Source organism: Drosophila simulans, chromosome 3R (assembly GCF_016746395.2).
Source record: "Drosophila simulans strain w501 chromosome 3R, Prin_Dsim_3.1, whole genome shotgun sequence".
In the NCBI taxonomy this organism is placed as follows: Eukaryota; Metazoa; Arthropoda; class Insecta; order Diptera; family Drosophilidae; genus Drosophila; species Drosophila simulans.
Genome location: NC_052523.2, coordinates 18,906,990 through 18,925,215, shown reverse-complemented (window position 1 = coordinate 18,925,215; position 18,226 = coordinate 18,906,990). Strand labels below are relative to the sequence as shown.

Below are 18,226 nucleotides of genomic sequence, written 5' to 3'. Positions count from 1 at the left end.
CAAGTGGCAGAAAAAAAAAAACACAAGTTTGAGGAGCCAAGTGTAAATATATGGTTCTCAAAAAAAGAGAAGAAAAGGAAAAAACTTCACACAAACAAGTTCAACAGTGACATACAGTATAATTACAAACTATTGTGACCTAATATGTGCACATCAATCGCTGAAAGGGCACAGGGATCACACATAAAAAAAATGTCTTTACTTTCAAAGTGACCGAATATGTGCACATCAATCGCTGAAAGGGCACCGGGATCACTTATGACATACATAAAAAGTTAACATCATTCAGTGCTATGGCCAAATATGTGTACATCAATCGCTGATGAGACACCGGGACCATACATAAATAAGCAAAACAAATAAATCTAGTTCAATGTTGTGGCCGAATATGTGTACATCAATCGCTGAAAAGGCACCGGGACCACAACATTGAAAGAAATTAAACAATAAATCAGTAATAAAATCACTATGTGTGTCAGGTTGAACCTTTCCTTAAAAGCCATATACTTGTTCGCGAATGTTCCCAATTGAGAAACATTTGTCAAATTACAAATACACTCAACTTACTACTTCGGATTGTGTTACTGCCATGTGTTCATTTACTTATACAAACTGAATATAAATTTTTTATACTTACTAATGTACATAATATATTACAGTCAAACATTGGAGCCAACACTTACTTAGAAAGAAACAAACGGATTCATATTATAAATACACACTACATTTTAAGATTATCTATATATAAGATTACAATTACTTAATTACACCTTATTATTTAAGCTAAAACATTATTACACTAAACATATACACATATACACATAAACATAGGTACACGTATACAAAAGTATATAAGCACAATAACACATATACCATATTTTTAAGTACAACACACAGACTACACAAATCAAAAACACCTACATGCCACAGAGAATTCCGTTTAATACCCAAAGTAAAAGAAGACTTGGACTTAGAAGTGGAGGCAGCCTTCCTCAAATTAGGGAACAAGTAGAACAATCCACCAACAGCAACAACATGGACTCGGGAAACGCACCAGCCCCTTTAAGTCCGACTACTTCCGCTACTTCCACAGTTATTAACACCAACCTTAACCCAACCGACATTTTGGCTTTTATCGAACAACTCCCCACTTTTGAAGGTCATCCTAGCAATCTCGACAAGTTCATAACTAGCGCTGAGGAACTGCTGTTCCTCATTAGATCAGTAGACAAGACCCCTTATGGACAACTACTTCTAAGGGCCGTCCGCAACAAAATCGTAGGAAAAGCAGACGATGCCTTGACCCTTTGCGACACTCGATTGAACTGGGACGACATCAAGACTAATCTCAAACGACTCTACACCAGCAAGAGAACCGAAGCGATGATACTTAGGGAAATACAGACCCTCCCAAATGACCTTACAATGGGAAAACTTTTTTACAGTATAATTAAAATGAGAAACGAACTTATAACAATAGCTAAAGACATGGATACCACGGGTAATGCACTCGCAACTAAACGTACCCTCTACGATGATATATGTCTCAACGCATTTATCATCGGATTAAAGGATCCATTAAGAACAATCATAAGAATTAGGAACCCGGAAACTATCGAAAAAGCTTACGAATACGGACAAATGGAACAAAGTTTTTTCTTCCAAAACTCAAACAGACAAGTAGAGGGCCGTCGCCGTGACAATCCAACGGACAGAGGACGCCCATACCCAAAAAATAACCAACAAGAACCGAAACTATCAAATAATAATGGTCGCAACATTTCGCACCAACAAACCAATCATCAGCAAGGGGGACAATCGATGAGAAATCAAAACACATCCCACAACTACGAAAAACCAACTTCAACACACCAACAATACAGAAACAATACTAACACAAATGTAAATTTGTGCAACATAAATGACGACACAAATTTTCCGCAAAGAGCCTCGGAAGACCAGTCGGATTCATAACTAAAAAAGCCCACGGGTCATCATTACCTTATGTAATGCTATCCCCAACATTTGTCCCTTCACAACCACTTAAATTCCTAATAGACACTGGGTCCACTTATTCATTTATAAACCCGGCCCTCATTACAGAAGACAATATAAAAAAACTTAATTCAAGCATAGCCATTCATACAGTACTTAATACATTCCAAATTACGGAATTCACAGACACTATTAAATTTATACAATTCAAAGAATTGTCAAATCAGAAGTTTCTTTTGTTCAATTTTCATCCACACTTCAATGGCCTCTTAGGCATGGACCTTCTATCCACTCTGAATGCAAAAATAAACATCGCGGATTCCATTTTGGAAACACCTGAAACCGCAGTTCCAATTTTGACACGACCAAACCCTGTAGACATTTTGCATACTGTACCATCAAATAGCAAGGTAAGGCTTCCACTACCAGTAAACTTCATGCAAGGAGACTTTATATACGGGACCACAGATTTTGACAACCAACTATCAATAACAGGTGGACTGTATACTGCAACCGCAGGTATAGCCTATTTCGAAGTCTGTAACAGTTCAGACTACAACCAAACACTTTATTTAGAAGAACCATTAATAGCAGAAGAACTCTCTTTACAACACTATGGACTTTTACACTGCATGTCTACAATGGCGGATACTACTCAGACGGACACCCAACAAGAACTTAATATTAAGACAGAACATTTAAACCAAGAAGAAAAATTTAATCTAATCAATCTATGCAAAACCTTTAGGAAACTTTTCCATTATGAAGAGAGCCATTTGACCTTTTCTAATGTCGTTAAACACTCCATACCAACAGTAGACAATGTTCCGATATTCACTAAATCATACCGTTACCCATATGTACACAAAGAAGAAGTTCGTAAACAAATATCAGAAATGCTTCGACAAAATATTATTAAAAACAGTCACTCTCCTTGGAGTGCACCCGTATGGATCGTACCCAAAAAAGCCGACACTACAGGCAAAGAAAAATGGCGGTTGGTAATAGATTTTCGAAAATTAAACGAAAAAACCATCTCCGACCGTTATCCGATACCTAACATAGCAGACATACTGGACCGAATAGGTAGAACAAAATACTTCACAACAATAGACTTGGCAAGTGGATTCCATCAAATTGAGATGAATCCACAAGACGCGAACAAAACAGCTTTCACAGTCGAAAATGGGCATTACGAATTCACAAGAATGCCCTTCGGTCTGAAGAACGCACCAGCCACTTTTCAACGTGTGATGGACAACGTTCTAGGAGACCTTATAGGTAATGTTTGTCTGGTTTACCTAGACGACATTATTATATTCTCACCCTCACTGCAGAAACACATTAGCGACATTAAACTTGTTTTCTCTAAGCTACTGAATGCGAATCTAAAAATCCAACCTGCTAAGTGTAACTTCTTAAGGAAAGAAATTGACTTTTTGGGACACATTGTTACTCAGGAGGGAGTCAAGCCCAACCCAAACAAAATACAGGCTATTAAAGACTTTCCCTGCCCCAAAACCATCAGGGAAATCAAGTCATTTTTGGGATTACTTGGGTACTATAGGAAGTTTATCAAAGATTTCGCAAAAATAACAAAACCTATAACAAGACAATTAAAAGGAAAAAAATCAATAGTAATAGACGACGAATTTAGGAAAGCAGTCGAAATTTCAAAGAATTTATTATGCAACGACCCAATACTTATATTCCCCGACTTTACAAAACCATTCACGTTGACGACCGACGCAAGCAACTACGCCATAGGGTCAGTGCTATCACAAGGCCCCGATACCAACGACAGACCCATATCCTTCGCTAGTAGAACGCTATCAGACACAGAGGTTCGATATTCCACCATAGAAAAAGAAATGCTAGCTATTATTTGGTCAGTAAGTCATTTTAGGCCATACCTTTTTGGCCAGAAATTTAAAATAGTCACAGATCACAAACCATTAGTCTGGTTAGAAAGCTTTAATGGTCAAAACCCTAAACTACTTCGGTGGAAAACTACCCTAGCCGCATACGATTACGAAGTAGTGTATAAAAAAGGCAAACAAAACGTGGTCGCTGATGCGCTTAGTCGAATAGAACCAAATTTAAACATAAACGAAGACCCACAAAAAATCCCAGTTGTCCAACAACCATTAAATCATTTCAATACACAAATTGTGTTCCACATTGGGGAAAAGTCTTCAGTACAAATCACAACACCATTTACGTACAAAACAAGACAAGTCATTTCAGAACCTACATATACCTTTGACACTATTTCTACCATCTTGCAATCAATTCTTAAACCAAACAAAATGACTGCAATATTTGCCCCAGATCAAATCTTTTTGCTCATAGAGGAAGCGTATAACAACTACTTCTCGGTGAACGACTCATATAAAATCTCCCGTTGCAAACTGTTCTTACCCGAAATAACCGAAACGGAAGACCAAAAAACAAGAATACTTACATACCACTTAAAGAACAACCACAGAGGTATCGACGAAACCTTTCAACACCTAAAAAGAGATATTTATTTCCCCCGCATGAAAGATATTATTACGCAAGTAATAAAAGACTGTGACATTTGCCTTACACTTAAATACGACAGGCAACCCCATAAACCAGCTATGCAATCACCACCTGCCCCACCAGGACCTTTAGAGGTGATCCACATAGATATTTACTTCGTCAATGGTACTTATAATCTAACTGTCATTGACAAATTTTCAAAGTTCGCACAAGCATACCCGCTTGATAACAGAAACTCCATAAAAATCATTGCCGCCTTGTCTCAGTTCATGAGCAACTTTGGCATACCCAAAAAACTTGTTTTCGATCAGGGAACAGAATTTTCCGGAAACCTGTTTAACGATTTCCTTGCTCAATACGATATACTCCAACATACTACTTCATTCCAACAATCGACTGGTAATTCACCCGTCGAAAGACTTCACTCTACGTTAACAGAATTGTACAGAATAGTTATGAACCGTCGAAAAGAATTACACCTACAGTGCGAACATACCGAAATACTTAGCGAAGTATTAACAACCTACAATAACGCGATACATTCTAGCACAAATCACACCCCTTTCGAACTCTTTCACGGCAGGACACACATATTTGGAAAAACCATAACTTATGACAATCATCATGACTACCTCTCAAAACTAAATCAATTCAGACAAACACTATACCCCCAAATACAACAACACCTACAAAACACCACCGATAAGAGATTGGCTAAGTTAAATAAGGACAGGGAACCGCCAATTCTAGTTGAGGAAAATAATACTATATATAGGAAGGAAAACAGAAGAAACAAAATAACACCTAGATTTTCTCTACACAAGGTAGAAAGAGACAGAGGGATAACACTAATAACTACCAGAGGTCAGAAATTACATAAACAAAAAATTAGGAAACACATTAAAAGAACTGTGAACACCCAGTCCCAATCAAACACTAACACTTAATGAATTCAACTAAACATGAAAATGTAACAATTAAAAGACAAATTTGATAAACAGACAGGGACATTATTATCAGGATCATATATAAAATAGAACACGTAAATAACAAACAAGTTTCGATATAGAAATTTTTCGAAAATTACCAGAACCAAATTTTTAAAGAGCAATAACGTGGCCGAAAGCTTACTTGCTAGTAAGTTAGGCCTCATTTTCAAATTTATGTTTAATACACAACAATTAGAAGACATACGAATTTTATTTAATAAGCAAAATGTAACCATAGAATTGGATGAACACATTAACAACTTTTGTTACCATCCTGTTAAACTCTTACTTGCAACACCAAACTATTATTTAAGGTTAAAAATCCATTTTTCAACTAGCAAATGTATCATTTCATTCAAACAATTCCCTTACCTATACATTGTTCATACTTCATTGTCTCCCACGACAAACTTACCATCGAGATACCACCAATGGAACGAATAGAAAATAACAAAACATTGAAAGTCCTATCACTCGAAAAAACTGCACCTGGAGGCATTGGCAACAACCGGGAAAATGGACTACATAACTCAACAATACTTTACCGCTACGTACCTTGCATTGAGCATAGTACTAATACTTGTGATCTGTCTCCGAACCTGTAAAAGGCAGAAAACGATTTTTACCCAGCAACCCACCCACACACCTCACGTTGTCGAGTCGGCTATCCCTTCGTTATGGCCATCTCTCCACACTAGGGGGGGAGGAGTTACCATGCCCAGCATTAACCCCCCTCAACAACCACCTCCGCCTATGAAGCCCGCCCGGTAGGCGACATCAGCAAAGTGCCAACGCTGTATATATATATATTGATCACGAGCTACCATGCCAGCATAGCCTCGTCCCCCGCTACCTGAAACTCTGTTGCAGCCGATGATGAAATCGGCATGAACACACACACACACACATATTCACACATACTGCGTGGTGGCGACGCTCTCGACGTTGAAATTAACATGAACCTACACACACACATACACACTGCGTAATCGCGACGTCCTCGTCTAGACTCGCTACCTAGAACTAACGGGATCAAAAGCACTGCTGCTTGCCCGTGCGTATACATTAAGAATAAAGCTTTCATCATTCTTGATCTTGACACCAAACCGAGCAGTTGATTTATTTAAAGTGGCAAATATATATATATCATAAGTACACAATAAAGTCATTATTGACTCCCATCACATCAGCCTGGGCAGCAACTAACTAAGAGTAGAGAAAGGAGGACCCCCGATCCAACGGAGGCACTCGTAACTCTCGCGAGCGAATTGTGGCCAATGCAGCTGCACTGAACGAAATTAGTGGGAATTGCGTGGGATTTTCGCCCACTTTAAGCCTGCCCAGTTGCGTTTCAAATTGAATTTGCAGTGGTTTTTATTACGCTCGGCAAGGGCAAGGACCATCCTTCACACGTCAATGCAATGTTAATGTGCGGGGGCGACCCGGCTGGGAAAGGTCGGGAAAAACACAAAAAGCCATTAAGTGGCAACCAAAATACATTCCAGGCCCAGCTGGAGGTCCTGTCGCCTTCTGAAAGCAACAAGTCTCACATTGCGTAGCCGAGATGTTGACCAAGGCCCAAGCTGCGGCCACTTTCATTTGGCTTTCGAGTGTTAAGCGCGTCGGTTGCTAAGTGGATCCTTATTAAAAACACACTCCTGCAATGAGAACGTCCATGAGGATTTCCCTGAGGCTGCTCGCACTCCTGGCCTGTGCCATCTGCTCGCAGGCTTCGCTGGAAAGGGAGAACAACGAGGGCCCCAATATGGCGAATGTGAGTTATCAATGGGATTAACAATTTCATTAAGAAATTCATTAACAGAAAGCGGAAATACATTGTGAAATTAGGGCATTTGTGTGCATAAGTTAAAAGTCCGCGGAGTTATAATCTAAATTGATAACGTGACGCATTGTTTAAAGTTCATTTGCAGTACATACCTAATTTAATAGTTGTTAGCCTATTAATCTTTATATAAATATGATTTATCGGTTTATTTGCAGCACAAGCTAAGTGGCGTTATACAATGGAAGTACGAGAAGCGACCATTTTGCAATGCATTTACAGGTAATTTTAATAAAATATGTAATATTATCCATTACAATCCGGAAGATTTACAGGATGTGGACGAAAGCGTACGTATCCCTCGTATCCGCCATTCTCGCTATTCAAACGCAACGAAGTCGAAGAGAAACCCTATAACAATGAGTACTTATCTGAAGGTCTAAGTGATTTGATCGATATCAATGCCGAGCCAGCTGTGGAAAATGTCCAAAAGCAAATCATGTCGCAGGCCAAAATCTTCGAGGCCATCAAAGAGGCAAGCAAGGAAATCTTTCGGCAAAAGAACAAACAGAAAATGTTGCAAAATGAAAAGGAGATGCAGCAATTGGAGGAGCGTGAGAGCAAATAAATCGGAAGTATCGAAATAATCGGATAAATCGGAATTATCGGAATAGTCGGATTTCTGGAAAGCAAATTGACTGGACGGTTACCACACTGGTTTTGTTATTGTACATACTATATTTATCCATGACTTCTTGAATTGTGAAGAATTCTACAGCACTGGCATTGCATTCAATAAAAATTGTTGACCTCACTTTTTTTTTGTTTTATTGGTAAAACACCAGATTATACATAAACGTTTAGAGAGCTCATTATTTTCACCACAATGAATATACAATATGTTAACCTATGCTATCTCTTTGTGGCATTAGTAATTGGTAATCGCAGTGGGTTCTCGTATCAATGCATACTTATGATAACGATAAGGACAATCATAAAAGGTATTTCAACAGCAAATAAATGGATTGCACCTACGAAACTTTTGCAAATAGTTAATTAACAAAAAACACATACATATTCATTTCGGCTTTATAATTTACATAAGTCTTAAAAGTAAATAGCAAGTTAAAAGTAACGTCATTGGTTATCACAAGAAACTATGTTAATTTATAAAAGTTATTTTCGAAATCAAATAATAATTAATGAATTTATTGTACACTCCTTGTTTTTTATCTGATGGCAATCTCTTATCATTCCGAATAATCGGAATGGATTGCTGGCCACTTAACTCTTGAATTTCATCATCGCTATGCTTCTATGGTAATTTGGGCACTCTTTTGGACAAACGCACTCGCACTCCATGTTTGGGAATCAGGGCTATTCCACTGTTCTCGAACTCTATTTCGCTCCTGCTCATCACCTCGACATTGAAGTTCTGCAGGATCTTGATGATGGCCAGTTTGGAGTTAATGCGACCCATCCGCTGGGCAATGCAAATCCTGGGACCCTCACCAAACGGCATGAATGCAGTGGGATTGTAGTTGCGACTCTCCTCCGAGAAGCGTTCGGGATCATAGGTCTCGGGATCCGGGAAGTACTCCGCATCATGATGAATGCCGTACAAGGAGATCACAACTGGAGTTCCCTTCGGAATGACGTGGTTGGTGTCGGGCACAGTGTAATCCTGGGTGCATTCACGATTCAGAATGGGAAGACCCGGATATTTGCGAATGGTTTCCTGCACACACAGGTCCAAGAACTCCATCTTGTTTAGGGAATCGTAGGTGATCTTTCCGTCGTTTTTGGCCAGCGTCTCGTCCACTTCATCCTGCAGGCGCTTCAGTAGCTCTGGATACTGAGCCAACTCGTAGATGGTAAAGGCTGCTGTCGATCCAGTGGTCTCCTGACCAGCGATGTAGAATATAAAAGCCTGAGCGGTGATGGCCTCCAGGGATATGGTTTTAATATGACCTAAAAACATTAAATTAGTCAGTCCATCTTAATTAGAATTCAACTTGTATTATGGCTTACCATCGGGTGTCTTCTGGATGCTAAAGGACTTCTCGTCATTCTCGTCTATCTTGCCGGTATTCCTCAGCTGAATGAGCAACTGCAGCAGATCCTTGCGCACTATTCCATGTTTCTCGCGGTACTCAACGGTTTCCTTGACAATCTGCAACATGGCCAGGCCCACTGGATTTTTGAAACCTATTCTGAATAGGAACTGTGCTATCCTACAAGAAAATCCATTAGACACACCATAGCAAAAGATCTCAAGCATTACTTACGAGGGAACCAGGAAGATCATCATGCCGAACAAGGCATTGAATCTATTATTGGCTCTGGCCAGCGACACCAGTTTACGGAACTTGTTGTCAGGATTTTCGAAGCTATTCACATCCAAGCCAAAGATAGTCGAGGCTATGATGTCAATGGCATAGTTTTGCATCACTTTCTTCATGTCCACCTCCTTGAAGCCCTCCTCCGGCAGCTCCTTTTGCAGATGGGCCACCATCTTGTCACCAATATCCTCGGATGTGCTGAACATGCTCTTCAACTTTCCGGATGTGAAACATGGCGACAACATGTGCCTCATCGACCGCCAGCTCTGACCTCGAAGCGAGAAGATACTGGCCGACAGGGGATCGCGCTCCTCATCGACGTAAACGCCGCGATCGTGGAAGCTGGCGAAATCCTGGGCCAGAACACGGCGTGCCAGGTCGGCGTCTCTGACCAGAACAGCCGGACGGAAGAGCAAGTAAATGCCCAAGACGCGCTCTTTACTCTTCACATAAACATCGTAGATGGCCAAGCCCATGCTCTTCTCCTGCCGCCACACACTGTCCAAGCAACCGAATGGAATCCCGGAGTGCTTTTCAAATGGAAATCCACGACGCTCCCAGTACTCATAGTGACGCTTCAGATAGAACCACGCCAAAGTCAAGAGCGTTACGGCCAACAAAATCAGCGAAAACATATTGTACCTTTTTTTTTTTTAAACCCACCCTTTCTCTACGAAAGCCAATATATAACTGACTATCAAACTGAAGAGCTTCCACTTATATGCGCAGAAATTTGACGATTATTTCTTCTCTTTGGCAGTAACGTTCTCTTAATTCTTTACAGCGAAGAATTCTAAATGAACAAAGCTACATTGATAGTCTTGATGATAGCTTTATATTCATGGTGAAATGCAAAACAAAGCTCTCATGCTATAAGCTAACAATTACTATATACAAAATAGCTTAAAAGTTGATTTATACAATAATTAAAGTATATAGATCATAGAATTCGTTGATTTACTGTTGATTTATGATTAGCTGCTGTTTGGTTAACTAACTTTAGCATAGCAACTCTATTTTAAAATAGAAGGAACCGGTTTAGGAGTATATGTTTTATATAATATTTAATATTAAATTCTTCTTAATTGAAATTTAATCTTATTTCTTACTAGATTCCTTTATGTAGGGTTACATTGCGGACTTGATGATTTGCCTTGGACATTACTCGCACCGAAGTGGATCCCCTGCTTATGCCGGCAGTGTGGAGTTCTTGGGGCTGCTGCTTCTCGGACCAGGGTTCGAAATTGAAATGGAAGCCCTCCAGATCCTGGCAATCCACATGGGGATTACCTTCATCGTGCAGTCTCTGCATAACATGCTTCCTCACTTGGGTTATTCCATCTGAGTTGCGACATATGATGGCCGCCAGACTGGTCTTGTAGATCTCCGCCAATTGAGCTTCAGAATCAGGATGAACATGGTTCTTAATGAGGAAATAGGACTTCCAAGGACACTCACCTTTGGTGAACTTCTGTGGGCCCATTTTCCGTTCGTACCAATGGGAGTCACCTAGTTTGAGGCGTAGGAACTGGTCGGACACCATGCAGCTGAGCAGCGGACCAAAGATAGCTCCATCCAGTGGCGGCTCACTAAGTGCTCCCGTATAAACGTCCACATCTTGCGGAGATCTAAACAGCAAAAGTGTTTACCCTTAAGGCAATACTATAAATGAGAACTTTACTTACTCATAAATCTGCCGGATGGAGTCCAGAGTAGCGTTGTCAATGGCCTGAGACATCTCCTCCCACGTGTCCACCGGCGGCAGTCGACAATGGCGACGGAAGACTGGATACGAGGGTATGCCATGATCCCGACCCCTCTGAATGTTCAAGGAGACCAAATCGAGTCCACAAAGAGGCACCCTATCCTCTGCGGTGCCTTCGAAAAGCTTCTGCGTGACCTCCAGTGAAAAGAAGCGATCCACTTGCATTACCGGCGTATTGGCCGCTGTCATCAGGGCGTGATCAATGCCATGCTCCGCCCAGAGCGAGAATGGATTGAAGAGCATCTTGTGCAGTTCCATGGCCTCGGGACTGCTGTTATCCCTCGAGATATTGAACAAACCCGGTAGAAGGGTGTGTGCAAATCGGAATGCGGCTGCTGCAAAGCAATTGGCAATACTTGGATCCACCTCCGGGTCATATGTATCCGGAGCATTTAGATTGTCTTTGGCAGGCAGCAAGCCCTTGGCCTCGCTGATATTCTTCCCCAGCAGCACTGGCAAAAACTCATTGTAGGTGATGTGTGCCATCTGAGCACCAAGAATCTTCCGCGCCTCCTGGTAGAGCCGCTCGTCTTCCCAATGTGGATTCTGCTCCTGCAGTTGCCGAGCCAAATAGTTGTGATGTCTAGCCCACAGCAAATGCATGGATGTGAGCAGCAGGTTCTCATTGGCCCGATCATCGCCGGATTCGAAGCAGTATTTACCCAGTCGGGTCATCTGGACACGATTGCAGCCATCTGCCGGATTCGAGGAAATGGGCAATAGCTGGCGACCATCATCCGTGACAAACATCCGCAGAGATCCATTGATAAAGCTGCGCAGCTGATTCTGTCGCTGCTCCAGATTGCCGTACACGACGGAGGCATCGATAAATGCCGTGGCCTGGTTCAGCTGCATCCGTGGACCAAATCTACCCGTTGGCGCTGGAGCAGATCTCACGAAATTCATGCAACTGATGTTGTACTGCTTGTAGTAGGGATCATCGGGCAGAATATCAACCGGATAGCATTCCGGATGCTGATCGCGGGTGGCAGCCACACAACAATCGATGGACTCACCCTCCTGCGAAGTTGTCAGCGATGTGGCTGTGATGTCGTGGTCCATGAACTGACCAAAAACGGCCAGCATCACCGTAAAATTCGAGTCCGTCTCGTAGCTGGAACGATGGATTTTCAGAGAGACCTGACGAGCCGGCGGTAGCCGTCCATGATGACTAACTCGCGGAGCAGAAATACCATCCGCATAGTCAGGCGACACCATCCGACGGTATGGAACCATCGATGCTCCGTAGGTCCTGGGATGTTGTTTATTGTTACACACCCCGGTGGATCTTCTGTAGCGGGCATTGAAATCGCATTCCAAACGAAGTACCGTAGGATCAGGCAGAACTATCTTGGGTCCCCAACCAATGTTGCTGCGTCCCGGCTGCTTGGTGTAGTTAAACCTCTTGGCAATGTCTATAGTAGCCTGGTTCTCCACATAGCCGCGACGTGCCAGCTTCCTTGCCTCTGGATTCGTGCTCAGGGAACGATAGTGTCGGAAGGACGGCGTATTCACCTCGTTCGGCTGCAGACCCTCCTCCAGTATTTCCCGATCTCCCAGTGCCTTAATCCCAGCACTGACCGCCTGAGCACCATCATGATGACCCAGTGCCGCCTGCTGCAGCGCCCATTCCGCCGCCGGTTCGTCTGGCAGTGGCCTATTTGGAGCCAATTCGCTATCCGATCCATTGACGACGAAAAAAAAGCTGGGACCCCCATCCGCTCCGCCCAGGGAATCGCTGAACACCAGGGCCAGGCACAGGGCGGTAAATACAATCGCTCTGCGGTTGGGAAAGTGAAATTACTTTGTGGTTAGCTTGCTGCGGTTAAGCGCGACTAAACGTTCACAATGGGTTAATTGTGTATTAAATATCCCAATGGAGGGGGATGGCAAATTAGCTTTTCACTGTTTAAGTTTCTTTAAAGGGGGCAAAAGTATCCTGGTGAGCATAGTTATTTAAGGGTGGGATTTGGGAGAATTTTACAATTTGGCAATAGTTTCTAAGGATAGGGTATTTTTAAAGGTGTTCTTTTGCCGCACTTCCAACTCTTCGTGTAACACTCACATAAAGGTGATGCCCATGCAGCACTGGAACTGTCGCATCTTGTTGCGTCGCGCGCGCGGAGAAACACCCGGGAAGACACGCTCCGGTCCCTGATACGGCGGCAGGACAACGTATCCGGAGCCACTGGGAACGGCATCGGTTAGCGGCGTTGTTTCGTCCGTCATGATCAAAGTTAAACTGATGCGCACCGGCGACAAATGCAAACAGCACAGCTGCCAGCCAGGCCGACTCTAGAGTTGCCCCGAACACACTTGGTGGGCTTCCGACTCTCCGTTCGCCACACTTCAGATACTTTCGCCGGCAGAGACCGGCTGTGACAAAGCAACTTAGTTTATAATATTTTATAATGCCTGCGTTTGAGCGACGCAACAACAAGGCAGGCAACTGTCCACCGTCCAAGAACACCAGCCATCATTTTAAATTCTTAACGTAAACTTTAATAGAAAGACATGTGAGGTGCTTGATTAGAGTTCCATATCGTCTGGCTGTTTGAACATGTCGGCCACATACTCGTAGGTCAGTTTCAACAGATACTGAAACGGTTTCTGCTGCGGCAAATCGCCGAGCTCCACGCTCTCCAGAAAGTCTTCCATGGGTGGCAAAACGTTCTCGGAATCGTTGCCCATCAGCTGCGAGATTTCGATGATCTTGTAGAAGAGCAACTTCTGCATGTAATGCACCGCATTGTTGGGATCGTAGTCCGTCCAGTTATCGCGCTTTATGGCTGCACACCAGATCTTGTGCCGCATATCGTACGGCTGCTCCACGTAGCTCAGAAGTTCCAAAGCTTTACGGAACTCCGTTTCGCTGGCAGTTTCATTTTCCTCGGCGATGTTAAGCTAATAATAATAAGACGGTAACAATTATAAGTGAATTAAGTATATCAATTGGTAAAATCTTACGCTGATAATCTCCTCTGCCTTGAGCACCTTCTGTTCTACTGGATCGAAGCCAAAGCTTTCCAGTACGTCATGGCCCAGTTGCGATTGATATTCGACCAGCGTAAGATCTGCATTGATCTTTTCAACTTGGGCAGTTAAATCGGATTCGGCTGCCGCGAAGGCAGCCAATTTGGCTAGCGACAGCATAGACTTCTTGCGGGCCACAAACTCCGTTTCGCATTGGGCCAACTCGTACAGCACCTTGGCCGCCCGCTCGAAGTCGCCGTTGAATATTAGCTGGATCCATCCCAGGGACGGATGGTCGCGCATGAACTGAGCCAAAGCCGTCTGGTTGCCCTTGAAGCGTTCGAAGACCTCGCCGTGCCGGTTCTGGCGCAGATGCCAGTTGATGGCAAACTGCGAGAAGTCATATTCCTCGTACTTCTGGGTGTAATCTTCCAGTCGCTCCTTGTCCTGCGTCTCATCGCAGATAAGCACCAGGCTCTGAAAATCAAGGTACTTCTCGGCGATCTTTGCGGCGTACTCGTATTGGCGATCTTTGACTAAAAAAAAGACATAAGAAATATGTAAGAATTTTAAATTAGGAATAGAATACACTACTTACTCAGCACGGAGATGAGTTCCTTTCGCTGGGCCTCAAACTGCTGCTGCAGCACATTGAACTTTTCGGAGTCGCGCACGCTTTTTAAGTAAGTCTTTCGTCCGCCCAAAACCAAATCAATTAGTTCGTATATCTGTTGGTACAATTGCTGCTTTAGCTCGGTCTCGCTAACGCAGTGGCCGCCATAGCGAACGCTAATGTCAATGAGGCGAGTCAGAGTGTCACGAACTCCCTCACTGCCAGCCATCGCAGTCCAAGGTAGATTCTCGTAGGAAGGTATTTTGTCGTGGTTCAGTCTAAAGCTGCTTGCGTGCTGCTTTCGATACTTGAACACTTGTCCCAAAACGTCTAGGACAATAGAGTTTATCTCGTTGATAAAGTGGGCGTTTGATATGGTGGTCTGATTCTGAGCAGCGATTCGATCGTCAGCAATATCCGCTAGGGCCTCGAACACGTTTTGAAACCTCGACAGCTTCACGTAAAATATATCCTGGTAAGTAAGGCTGCCATGAGGCTCCTCATGCCATAACGCTACGGTGGCATCGATAGCCTCTTCAATCAGCTTGGGCAGTTTGGTCTGAATGGATCGCAGAGCCATAGCAGCCACTATCTTCTCGCTGATATCGGCTAGAATACAGCCGGTGGGTTTCAGCGAATGGCTTCCGCAAGGTATGACATTTAACTGGAACGAAAAGTATTGATTTTAATTTTTAATAATCTACACAAATAAACATTTTGTCCTTATACCTTGTCCCAAACTAAACTGGAATGCAGAAAAGCTATGAAGTGCTGGAAAGCAATGATCTTGTCCCTTAGTTGGTTGATAATCTGCATTGAACGAGAGCTGCCGATGGCATGCCTATTCATTTCCTGATCTGCAATTGCCTCCTCCCATCGGGGATCGGCTATTGGTATATCCTCTGCCAAGTCTTCGGCGATGGTAATAACAATTCGATCCAACTTGTAAGCATCCATGGGTGCACCACTTGGATCGGCTGCAGTGACATTACGAAGCAGCTCATCAACGATCGTCTTGACCATATTGTTGTTGCGTTTCATGTGATATAGGAAGGCTGCCTTCAGTTGACCAACTTCATCGCAAAGTTCGTTGTACATTTCATCCGGATCCAGTTCGAAAAGGTGAAGATTATTAGTACTGCTAGTCACAGCAGAATTATCGGGAACTGCGAAACTAGCATTACAAGAATTGGGAGCATACAAATCTGGCGTGTTGCAGGAGCTCATGTTCATCATTTCAGTACCATCAAAATCGCCCGGTGTAATAGAAACTAGGCCATGTGTGCGACTAAAGAACAATGGCAATTGGCTGCAGATGACGGCACTTAAAATGCGATCATCGTGCATATGGAACTCGATCTTTTCCGCCTCTATCTCATCTGTGGGCACGGAGTTGGTCAAATGCAGAGGATACACAACTTTGGAAGTATACAAATAGATGTGGCTGCTGCCTACCACAAAACGCACGCTGAGACAATCCTCCTCAGTCTTGGCACTAAAGAATTTGTTCATATTGAGCGGCGTGAACGATTCCAGGAGCATTCTTTCAGCTTGAGCAGTGCCAGTCACTAAAATACTTAACATTATATACCATATCAAGATTTGCTGTCACATACTTCTTACCCAGAGCGTAGCACATTTGTGGAGCATGAGCAGGATTTACAGCTCCAGCCAGTATATAAGCTTTGTTCTTAACCACGTGAAAGTCCAACAGATGGAGATCGACCTCCACACTATCCGCTGGGAGTCGGAACTTCCAAAAGTTCGTTATAAACTCTTCGCGTATCCTGCGCAAAATCTCCGCATCCTCGTACAGAAGGTTTTCGTTGTTGCCATTGTTGGACAGACTCCAGCGCTGGATTGCACGATCAGAGAGCACGGCCACAATAGTTTCTCCACTTTCTAAATTGCTCTCGCAGCACATGCCGACCAAAGTCTAAAAAACACTTCATGAGATTTTCGTCCCATGCTGATCGAAGATACTTACTTGATCCTTGTCTGCACCCGTATTCATTCCTATCAAAATGGAGGCAAACTTTTTGCCAAAACCACCAAGGAAGCTAGTGGCAGGCTTGATAGTCTTATGATGCAGTGTGTAATGTCCGTTGGTCAGTCCGACTCGCAGGAACACCAGATTGCAGGTGGTTGTAACGGCTAGGTAGCCCTGCTGCGTTGGTAGACTGAGCAGTTGGACAAACTCTTGGCCAGTTAAGATGGAAAGATCCACGGAGTTCCCATCGTGTGCAATTGATGACCAGTATCGAACTTCTCCCGTGGCTGATACAGCTATGCAGGAGGCCATTTGCTGACCCTCCGTCTGGAAAACACTGATTAGATCACTCTTGTGACCCAGGTCACTGTAAGGTAAAGTCAATTCACGGCACTGGGCTAGACCACCACCACGTCTTGCCAGTTTGAACACACGAGGTGGCGAGCCCGACTTGGCCGTGTCCTTATACTGCCAAATCAAGAGGCGTCTGCCTTGGACAACCTGAAAAGGTAATCGTAATGATTGCTGAACCAGATAAAATGAGAGTTGCTGAAATATTACCCAAGCCCAACCATTTTGAGTCACTTTGGCTGTTACTGTGCCCGCTCCTGGACCTGCGAAGGTTAGTGCCTCATTGACCACCACCGGCAGTGGACAACCGAAGCTCTCCACCGAATTGTAATCGGATCGGATGCCGGCAATGGACTGAGTGGAGCGCACCGACAAGCTGAGCCGGCTGAAAAGGGTTGTTTGATGAGTGGGGAATTCCAGGAGAACAAGTTAGCACATACCTGTTGGTCAGGGCAGTCCTTTTGAGGTTCCCAGACATCTGGGCGCAATTGGCGCTGCCGCCAAAAATTGATTTACGCGTGCTGTCTGCCGAGGCTGCTGGCATGCTGTACATTCGTGCACCTGGCGAAGATTCGCGCGATATGCCGTATAATTGCTTCTGCAGATTTTTCTCCATTTTTGTGCTGGCTATTATTTAAGAAATGCCTATAAATCGAAAATAAACAACTACTTTTGCAACAGCAAACAATCTAGCCGGCATGTGTGTGAATCGATTTTTTATGGCGAAACATCAAAATCACAGCTGAGCACATTTGAGATATTTATCGATAAGAAGTCACGACATGGTACATAAAGTACACGAATTTAAATATGGGAAATTATTTATACTACATAAATATATTATATATACTACATACAATGAATAATTTAACTTTGGTTAAAAAATTTTTAAGTTAATA

General features: G+C 43.2%; 4 protein-coding genes across 5 annotated transcripts; 1 reads left to right on the top strand and 3 right to left on the bottom strand.

Moving 5' to 3' along the window:
* The first annotated feature begins 6,753 nt into the window (after nt 1-6,753).
* On the top strand, nt 6,754-8,107 carry LOC6729148 (cardioactive peptide). Its single transcript, XM_002104433.4, has 3 exons — nt 6,754-7,284; nt 7,512-7,575; nt 7,629-8,107. Exons 1-3 carry the CDS (start codon nt 7,174-7,176, stop codon nt 7,919-7,921), a joined length of 468 nt encoding a protein of 155 aa, XP_002104469.1. The 5' UTR covers nt 6,754-7,173; the 3' UTR covers nt 7,922-8,107.
* A 263-nt stretch (nt 8,108-8,370) lies between these two features.
* On the bottom strand, nt 8,371-10,335 carry LOC6729147 (probable cytochrome P450 6d4). Its single transcript, XM_002104432.3, has 3 exons — nt 9,582-10,335; nt 9,325-9,527; nt 8,371-9,264 (listed from the first exon to the last, which is right to left on the bottom strand). The coding sequence occupies exons 1-3, from the start codon at nt 10,268-10,270 to the stop codon at nt 8,609-8,611; spliced, it is 1,548 nt and encodes a 515-aa protein (XP_002104468.1). The 5' UTR covers nt 10,271-10,335; the 3' UTR covers nt 8,371-8,608.
* Nucleotides 10,336-10,640: 305 nt separating this feature from the next.
* LOC6729146 (chorion peroxidase) lies at nt 10,641-13,869 on the bottom strand. 2 transcript variants are annotated; one of them, XM_002104431.4, is made up of 4 exons: nt 13,466-13,869; nt 11,321-13,180; nt 11,094-11,263; nt 10,648-11,033 (listed from the first exon to the last, which is right to left on the bottom strand). In XM_002104431.4, the coding sequence occupies exons 1-4, from the start codon at nt 13,627-13,629 to the stop codon at nt 10,744-10,746; spliced, it is 2,484 nt and encodes an 827-aa protein (XP_002104467.1). In that variant the 5' UTR covers nt 13,630-13,869; the 3' UTR covers nt 10,648-10,743. The 2 variants fall into 2 exon arrangements, with proteins under 2 accessions (XP_016035793.1, XP_002104467.1); XM_016177301.3 differs by having other exon boundaries at nt 10,641-11,263.
* Nucleotides 13,870-13,879: 10 nt separating this feature from the next.
* Nucleotides 13,880-18,055, bottom strand: LOC6729145 (nuclear pore complex protein Nup133). The gene is made up of 8 exons (XM_016177300.3): nt 17,768-18,055; nt 17,538-17,712; nt 16,974-17,477; nt 16,610-16,922; nt 15,716-16,554; nt 14,972-15,650; nt 14,368-14,909; nt 13,880-14,304 (listed from the first exon to the last, which is right to left on the bottom strand). The coding sequence occupies exons 1-8, from the start codon at nt 17,941-17,943 to the stop codon at nt 13,930-13,932; spliced, it is 3,603 nt and encodes a 1,200-aa protein (XP_016035792.1). The 5' UTR covers nt 17,944-18,055; the 3' UTR covers nt 13,880-13,929.
* Nucleotides 18,056-18,226: the final 171 nt, after the last annotated feature.